Consider the following 9,596-nt stretch of genomic DNA (forward strand, 5'->3'; position numbering starts at 1 on the left):
TAAATTATTGCCAACGAGACAGCCGAGCCAAGAACACAATGAGACAGCCGAGCCAAGAGGCGAGGCTGTCGAGGCGGCAGAATCATAGAGCCGTGTGCGTATGAGTGTATAGGCAGAGAAAATCTTAAGTTCTGCGTAAGGGACCTTTTTTTGACCATATTTGGGTGTAAGTAAACCCCATATTTGGGTTGTATTGTTCTTCCCAACTGGTTCCCAGTCTCTCACTCCTTGCTAGAGAGCAAATGACCAAAATGGCGTCCACGCGGCTCGCTGTTAAAATTTTCAATGTGGTCATTCATCCCTTTACCGATAAATACACCTTTAGGGAATTATAAATCGAAAGAGAATACCCTACAGAATATTCAACCGCCGAAAAAATGAACATCAAGGTCTTCAAAGCGATGAAATAATCTTTCGACTTTGGAGCCCTTTGATTTACGATCGAAGAGAGACATGAAAATCAAAAGCGGACTGTTGACTTCAAATAGAGTTTTCTTGACTTATGAGAATGCTGAAGTCGGGTAAATGCTTCCTTTTAGTGTTGATTGTGTTTATAGTAATTGTTTGACCGATGATTTATTCCAAATCAAATACCGTTTATATTTTATTTGGCACGCATTTTCGCTCCGCGTAGGAATAACATCAATACAAAGCGACGCTCACTAAAATTACTGCATGTCATACACACAAGAAAGTCAAAAGTATTTTGCTTCTAACGGCAAATGTAATGTCAACTTGAATAAAAATGTTGTCTCCAAATAACCCTTGACCGTTCAAGTTTTGTTTTCTGTTCAAATTTTATTAAGTTTTGCGTAACTGAACATGACACTTCGCATGCGAGACTGAAATCTGACCCGTGCATTACTGTCTCTGATTACTGAAAATTATTTTTAAAAAAGCATCTTAGCAGTTTTGATTTTGGGATTTGATTAATAAGAAGTTCTTGAAATGCAACTATCCCTTTTGTGGACGGAAACATTTTAACCATCGCGTGTTGTATTTAAAAAACAGTGATTAAACCTCATTTATTGGCTTTATTGCCTACATTTTGTGACATTTTAACGTTGATAAGAATTTAAAGATTTGTCAAGAGTTATCAATCTGTCAAACCCGTAGCCTGCGTAGCAGACATCTGTGTACGTTTTATAGTGTGTTTAAAAGAGTGCGCGATCGCGAGAATACGCGCGCTGGAAACTACGGCGCCTGCTACGGCGCCTGCTGCAAGCTATCAAGCCTGTGTCATTTATGAACACCAAAGAAATAGCACTTTTTTAGCATATTACCTAAAATACAATTTACCATATTTTGGTCATTTCAAATATAGTTCTATCAAAAACCATTCAATATCTGTTGTTATGAACAAACGTGAGTATTTCGCTCGTTGGCACTTACCGATAGGTACAACTAGTTAATAATATATAATAATATTATAATGATTTTACATTTAACGCTTCAACTGGCAGTAAAAACTAGGGGGTGTTATTTCAGATGGCACTGAGGATATGGAGCATTTTCATGGCATTCATTTCTAAAACTGACGTGGTGGCCTAATAGTCAGTGTGCTTGACCCTGGATCAAGCGGTCCGGGTTCAAGCCCTGGCCATGGTCACTGTGTTGTGTTCTTAGGAAAGACACTTAACTCTCACACTGCCTATCTCCCCGGGGTGTATAAATGGGAATCAGGGAATTTAATGCTGGGGTAACCCTGGGATGGACTAAAATCCCATCCAAGGGGGAGTGAAATACTCCTAGTTGCTTCATGATATGGAAACCGGAGTAAGCTCTGGCCTGATGGGCCACTAGGCTCAAATGCAGACTTCATCATCATCATCATCAAAACCTTTATTTACACACGGTAGGGTTTAAAGCACAATGCTTGTGGGGTCGTGTATTATACCAGAAACCCATAAGGGTTGAAACGTGTAACTCCCTATGATTCGCATTGTACAAAGCGTTTGCACATTCGTCTACACTAAGTACCATATTTGGAAAATCAAAATTACTATATTTGGATTAAATTCACAGCGCGCGCTAGCTCGCGCTCGATGGCGTAATCTTGTTCTTGAACAAGCTTGGTTGAATAAAGTTAAATTTGGTTAAATTCTCCTGGAGGACTTAGCTGCTTAGCTGGAGGACTTAGCTGTATTTCTTTAGTTTCTGTAAGAAATTTACGGCGTTTTTGGTCGAATTCAAGCACTAACCACAAAACCAAAAATTATGTTGCGTGTGTCATTTCGTGTATAAAGCATTCGCGTACAAATTCTTCGTGTTTCCAAATATGGTACTTAGCAAAATGAATATTCAAACGCTGTGTGCGCGCGTTACACGTTTCAACCCTTATGGGTTTCTACTTAATATTACAAAATACTGTGTTGTGTTCTTAGGAAAGACACTTAACTCTCACACTGCCTATCTCCCCGGGGTGTATAAATCGGAATCAGGGAATGTAATGCTGGGGTAACCCTGGGATGGACTACCTTATTACATGAAATTTTCGCGACACGTTAATTTCGCGAATTTCGCGATTCCAAAAAAATCGGGAAATTAAAGTGACGCGAACAATAAGTGTCGCGAACATAACATAACGCGAAAATTAAGTGACTCAATTATATCAATAATTAAGAAAAAATAAGTTTAGTGCCACTGAAGGAAGGAATTATCAATCTAAATGGATGTTGTCGTCAATTGACTCAAGAACAATAACTCATGCGCGTACAAGCATAACCTACTTGTAGACATTAACTGCTCTGTTGTAGCTATTGCCGAGATTTAGTCCCACCCTTGCTTTTTTGTTAATTTGACGTTAATTTTTTCATTAATAAAGTCATTTTTAAAGGAAATGTAAATTGTGTCTTACTCAAAAACGCGAAATTAAAGTGATTCAAAATACAAAATTTTCGCAAAATCGCGAAATTTAGGTGTCGCGAAATATGCGCACCTCAAAATCGCGACTTGACCTACCATCATCGTTTTATCTACATGTAGCAGATAGATAACAAGTATTAGGCTTATTCTTAGTCCTTTTACTTTTAGACGAAATGAAGAGGTTGACAAGAACATGGTCATAAGACGTCTTCAAACAACACTGGCAAAGCTTCACCTAGAACTAGCCAATTACAAGGTACATTAAAAGTTTCATGGCCCAAGTTACTCAGAACTCGAGACTAACTTTTTTGCTAACTAGCCAGGTGGCTAGTGACAGCCTTGATTTCACTAGCTGAACGCCTGGAACAGGCTATAGAAAAAGTTACTGTAGCGGTTTGTTCGCTTTTGATACTTCAGCATGTATGCATTCTTTTATTACGTCAACAGTTTACTTGTTAGTTCTATCTATTCTCTCAGAGATGATTTAACTAAATGCAGTTTCTTTGCACTAATGCCTGAAATTTTTAGCTAGTGAAAGTCCAAAACCTACTAGCCAGAACTGCATTTCCGCAAGCCTTTGGCTAGTTAATCTTTAGCCCTGTTACTTGTAACAACATTGGTGATATTGCTTTCTTTTTGTTCTGACTGCATAAATATATATGTTGCCTTGTTCTCAACCTTGTTGTGCCATTATACAAAAAGTACCATTCTACTTGATCAAAGGTTTGGTCTTGAAAATCCCTCAAAGCTGCCATTGTGAACCTTTGTTACCAGATAATATAGTCACTGAAGTTGGGTCAGGTAGCAGATCTCGCAAGATCTCACACGAATGGTTCACCACCCTTCGAGAAAACAATAAAACAAACAACAGGAACAATGCCCCTAGTCGCTGCCCACAAAACAATTTTAGCGACCTTCAAAATTGACTACGAGTACGAGATCGAGTACGAGTACGACTTTGGAATTTCGACACAATTGTATCCCCCAAACTATAACTCTTCCCTGTTGCTGACTAACAAATAAATAAACGTTAGGGATAAGATTGGTGTGATAAGTGATTATAGGAGGCACACGAATTTGGTTTGAAAACTCGTTCTCGTACTCAATCTCGTACTCGTAGTCCAATCTAAAGGTCGTTAATAGCAGCTGCTACACTTGAGGACCAGTAGAATTACAAGTGGACGAGAGCTGCTACAGTTCTGCCAAAGATGCATTTTTTATAAAATCAAAGATACGGTCAAAGGGTTTTCCAGATACTATTGATATGCAATAAAGCCTGCTTGGGAAACTGTCAAGATTTTTGTTCAGACACCATTGAATACTTACATTCAAACTAGTGTCACTATTTAAACACCAAGCATAGACAGTTAAATCAAGTGTAGCCTGGCCATTGCTCAAATGAGGACTGAACAGTACTTTGTTTTATTGCATACTTCTCAGCATGAGTCACTCACATTGCGCTTGGATGACGAGAGCAGTCCTGAAGATGAGCGAGATTGTTCTGCAGTGATGCGCTCTTTTCTCGCTGGAAGAATAAATGACCCCGTGTCACATGGTGAGCTCTTCCGATAACAAATTTAACTTCTCCTTACTTATTAATAACAGCTTCCAGTAGACAGGTCATGAAAATAAAAGTCTTAATCACCTAAGAGGAGTGAGTTCCCGGCAGGAATCAAACCCATGGCCTCCCACCAGCCTCCATGGCCTCCTACCGGTTGGGCGCTCAAACCACTGAGCTACTGAGAGACTCTTTAATAGGGCGCTTTCCATTTGTCAGAACTGGCCGGCTAGGCCGATAGTTTTGAATGTAAATACGAGCCTTTTCCACGAGATTTACCCAAAAAAATAAATCCACCATAACAATGTATATTATTTATGTATTAAAGGGACTGTGTCACGAATTTTAGCCAAATTAAGGCATGGAAAAATGTCCTTCAAGTTAAGTGAAATATAAAAATAACCTCTTAAAACAGTTAAGGGACATTTCGATAGCACATACAAAAGAAGGTACAGATGGCCAGAAATGACGAAGATTGAAACGGATTGTGATATGGGTTTTTGAAAAATGGTCCGGCGGAACAGTTTTCAAAGTTAATCTCGTTTGCTTGTAACTTTAAATTTTATCGCCCGGGAGACAAAGTTGGATACAATGAAGCTATGGTTTTGTCATTTAGATACATAGAAGTAATTCCTTTGCAAAGATTGGATTCATAGTGAGTATTTGGCACTTCAATCAGCCGTGACACAGTCCCTTTAACTGATTTGACAGGACAATTCTGACTAACAACAGAATTCTGTTCTCGAATATACCGGTCTGGCGGCCAGTTCTGACTAATAGAAAGCGCCCGTAGTGAGCTTGGGCACTTACAAGGTTCATTTGTGACACGCGTCCTGCATACTGCTAGGATCAACAATGTGTAACAAAATATTAATAAAGATTGCAAATTTTATGCTCGGTGAAAAATAAGAAAGACGAAACTTTCTCAAAAAGTCAGCAGCAAAATGCTAGTTGCATTAACTTCTTTTCTTTCATCACTGACAGGTATCAACACACCGAGAAAGTTCCGTACCTCGCTACGTTATCTGCGCCGGATATTTGCTGGGACCACCCCCCAGGCACTGAGGGATGGGGACCAGGGTGTACAGTCCGCTGACGACAGGGACAGTGGCGTGCGCACAGGCAGTGAACCCACATCACCGCTGACCAGTGAAGGTGAAACTGATGTTCACGTGGTGTCTAATTTCATAGCCCAGCTGCCATCTCCAGCTTCCATGTTAGCTGACGCTTCACAACACAGGTATGTCACTGTTAGGGTCTGTTTACATGATTCCGGAATGACTTTCATTTCGGAACGAAACTCGTTCCGGAATGAAGTTCGTTCTGCATTCACATGACAGAGTCGACCGGCTCAACCTATTAAAGGGCGTTTTCACTTGCGCGGTTTTCGCGCGAGATGAAAACAAGGTAGCGCATGTTTCACGCGAGATCAAAACAAGATGGCGCACATTTCGTGCAAACATGTTATTGTGCCCATTTTTGGCCATTTCTGCAATTTTGACGAGCAATTTGACCATCTGTATGCGGTTTCACGAGATGCGATTTCACGAGATGCGATTTCATCTCGGAACGAAATTCGTCCTGTATTTACATAATACTAGAATGAAATGTCATTCCAGAACGAAATTTTCATTCCGAAATGAAAACCGGAATGAACTCATTCTGGAATGACTTGACTTTCGTCTCAGTTTCATGTAATCAGTTGTAATGAAAAACACCTTGTTTGTCTTGTAGGTTAAGTGTTACCCAGGAGAGTGGGATCTCACTGGGCACTGAACACGAGGAACCAACGCCAGATGCAGAGGAGTCTTCACCAGGCCCCTCTCATGAAGTACCTCAGGCGTCAGGACCTGGAACGAGTGAGGTCTCAACTCAGACCGGACTGTTGAAGATATGCGAAGGAAGAAAATCGGCAAAGAAGGACGTCTGTGTTGGAGAAGGCAGAGTTCAACCCGCTGGCCATGGGCCGCGTGAGGATGTGTCGATATGGGAGCTTGAACTGCAGAAGGAGGAGCTTTTGTAAGTTATATTTCGGCTAATTGCGACTCTTCCTAAACCTAGAAAGGAATAAGGAACGTTACCGAGTTTTGGGCCGCCTTTTTCAAGCTAAAAAGTTTACTTCTTTGCAGGAACAAGAGCAAAATGTTTACGTCACGGTTGGCTGATCAGCGTGCGCGCCTCGTTGTGATGCTGAGGCGTGGAGACCTTCCCGAAGAATTAGAAAATGAGAAAATTGTGGAGTTGCAACTTCAGAAAAAACAGGTTCGTTGGTTAGAAAATTCTGCTAAAAATTTAATCTAGGCAGTGGAAGCAAATGGAAAGCGGGTGCTATTGGTAAGGGTTAGTTCTACAACTAAGAACAGCTAATAAGACCTGAAATCCATTCTGTCGGGACCCTACTCAAGTTAGTGCATTGTTCGGAGACTGCCATCCGAAAACAAGAATTTACGATAAGGACAGTTGTTATTGGACGTTTTTACTGCTCATGTTCCTCTTATGTGACAAACTAACTAGAAGTACTGTAAACCAGTCAGGCTGAGAACTTTGGTTATTATTGATTCAGTTCTTACTTTACTTTGTAGCGGGAAGTGGAGAGCAAATTGTCTTTTGTAATAAAGAAGCTGGCGGATTTAAAGTACACTGATCGACTCAAACAGTGCCAGGTTAGTGTTTTTATTTGTGAAAATAATTCAGGAGTGCAACGACCCGTACGTTTCCCCTCGATAAAGTACAATAAGTTTCCTTTACTTGGGTTTTCACGCGGTCCTTATGAGAAAGATCGTGTGATGACCTAGATAACGCCGGCTTCTAAAGAACTTGTATGACAGTATGATGCCTGATAAGAAACTTTTCCATGACTTGTCTGCAGACAAGTTAACAGTTATTAACTGCATTTTTACACCCTTACAGGTAAAAGCGCAACATCAATCAGAAACACAATCATTTAAGGAGTTAGAACTTAAAGAAGTGTCCACTCGTCAGAAACTCCTCGCACGCAGAGAGCAAATGAGAAATTTTGGCTTATCGTCTCCGACGCTGTCCCACCAATCAGCGCCGTCGACTTCAAGCTTCCGGTCTGGAACCGGAAGCGGTAATGTAACTTTATCAAGGACGTCATCAATGACGTTACATTGGGAAGATGGCGGGCGAGAAACTGGGGACCAATATCGCACTGTACCGGGCTCTCCAATCTCGTCTATTCCTGCTTCAAATAGTAGAAACTCCAAACCAGTGGCATCGAGAAGGGAATTGAAGGACAATTCACGTAAGATACACCATATGGCGCTTTCTTCTCAAAGTTCTTTTTCTAAGAGAGGGTTTTCAAACCAGGAAAGATTTTACAGTAGAGATAAAAGCGGGACGTCAAGAAACGTAGGCAAAAACTGTCCGCTTGTTGATTATATGAACAATTCTCATCGAACTTTGTACCACAAGTCAACATTCCCTCGTCGCATTGAAAATGGTGTTTGTCCTGACTTACGTGGTACAAAAAGTGCACAAAGGACAACGCCAAAAAGGCAAAGAGCGTGCGGTAATAGTGAAGCCATTTTAGCAAGAAGCCCTTCGAGTTGTTTGCAGTCGAAAGAACAATCGTCCGACTCCCGTCAGGCAAAGCGCGTCCCGACAATGCCTACAGACGCAGCGAACACAGATGATAAATTAGTTACTGCAAATGATGCATCTGAGAATCAAGCTGAAATCAGCAAATTAGAAGATAAATGTAGCGATTTCAAGAATTCACACCTCTCATCTCCTGGCGAAACAGCGGCAAGCAAGTCAAGAGAAAATACCCATGAGCAAAATTCCCCGTTTGTGAGTTGTCTCAACCGAGAGCAGCGAGTGCGCGTGTTAAAAATTCGTGAATGTGTCAGTGCTGCAGAGGTCATACAAAGAAGATGGCGTTTGTACAAGAGAAACAAGAGTGGTGACGGTGGCAAATGATGAGTTTCTATACGCGCGGAACACTGTCATTTCAAGTATAAGTGTTGAAATTCTAAACAGCGTCCAACAGTGAAGGCAAAATGTTAGACGGAAGTGCGCTGCTCCGAGAAAATGAAATTCTATGGTATTTGTACTTACGACAAAATGTGGGCTCATCGATAAGGCTCGGGCCAAACTGCGCCGGTAATCATGAAGAACACAGACAATCGAGAGTAAACCAATCAAAACTCCAAGCAATACATGTAGCCGGCACGAAGCGCGGGAAAATGTGTGTCAGCGAGTCATGATTGGTTTTGGTTTTACTTCTGATTGGCTGAGAAAGTGGCGCGAGGTTTTTAAACCAATCACGAAGTGTGGTAATGCAAAACCAATGCAGACGGGAATATACTTTGACGCTCAAGTGAAAACCGCTCTATGAGAAATTCGGGTTTTTTTCTTAAGGTTAAGGTTGTCCAACGCGTTCTTTCCGTCTGTAGCACACTTGGTCTATTTCTGCATGTTACTCAAGTCGCCTAAGTTAGACTCGGCTGAATGAAATAAGACGTTTGATTCAGTAATTTAGTTTGACTCATGAGCAGGTCTCGAGACGCCTGGCCCGAGCCTTATATGAGCGATTTGCAATGTTACTGAATGAGATCTGGGAACAAGAGTTAAAGCGAAGTATATTTAGTTGATGAAAGTCTTTTTCATGAAATCAGCCTCGAAGCAGTTTAGTGGTTCGCAGTGAATCGACAATTCACTTCTTCACTTAGGTCGCACGAGCCTTTCCTTTAAAGCAAATCAATTTCGAAATGAATCTTAGAAAACGGGGTTCCAACCTTTCTTCAAGAATCGGTTTGTTTTTGTAAAATAGTCTTTTTCGACCAGGGGAGAGTTTAGTAAAATTAAAAGCAGACGATGAGTAACTAAGTTACCTATTTCTTTCTTCACTTTAAAAACTAAGTTATTGGTGAATTCATATATTAGACGCTTCAAAAGCACAGCACAATAAGTTATTTTACGTAAAAATATATCATTTGAAAGCAAATACAAATCTTGTTGGTTGTTGTCTTATATTTTCGCACGAAATATTATTTCGGAAATCAAACTGTGGAGGCTATTTGACATGGGAGCCGAGTCATCTATGAGCGAACAGTCGTGCTGGCTGACGTGGGGCTGACTCGTCCCCAGTCGTCTTCATATAGCACGCGGCAAAGGGAGAAGCACGCGCGCGAGGTGGGGGAGCAGGGGA

General features: G+C 41.1%; 1 protein-coding gene across 1 annotated transcript; it reads left to right on the plus strand.

Annotated features, from left to right (window-relative positions):
* Positions 1–2,999: 2,999 nt before the first annotated feature.
* LOC144641028 (uncharacterized) lies at positions 3,000–9,361 on the plus strand. Its single transcript, XM_078500088.1, has 7 exons — positions 3,000–3,121; positions 4,306–4,420; positions 5,408–5,663; positions 6,158–6,442; positions 6,553–6,685; positions 7,006–7,086; positions 7,334–9,361. The coding sequence occupies exons 1-7, from the start codon at positions 3,059–3,061 to the stop codon at positions 8,363–8,365; spliced, it is 1,965 nt and encodes a 654-aa protein (XP_078356214.1). The 5' UTR covers positions 3,000–3,058; the 3' UTR covers positions 8,366–9,361.
* The last annotated feature ends 235 nt before the right edge of the window (positions 9,362–9,596 follow it).

This window comes from Oculina patagonica, unplaced genomic scaffold (genome assembly GCF_052425735.1).
Source record: "Oculina patagonica isolate OP01 unplaced genomic scaffold, crgOcupat unplaced621, whole genome shotgun sequence".
NCBI classification, from domain to species: Eukaryota; Metazoa; Cnidaria; class Anthozoa; order Scleractinia; family Oculinidae; genus Oculina; species Oculina patagonica.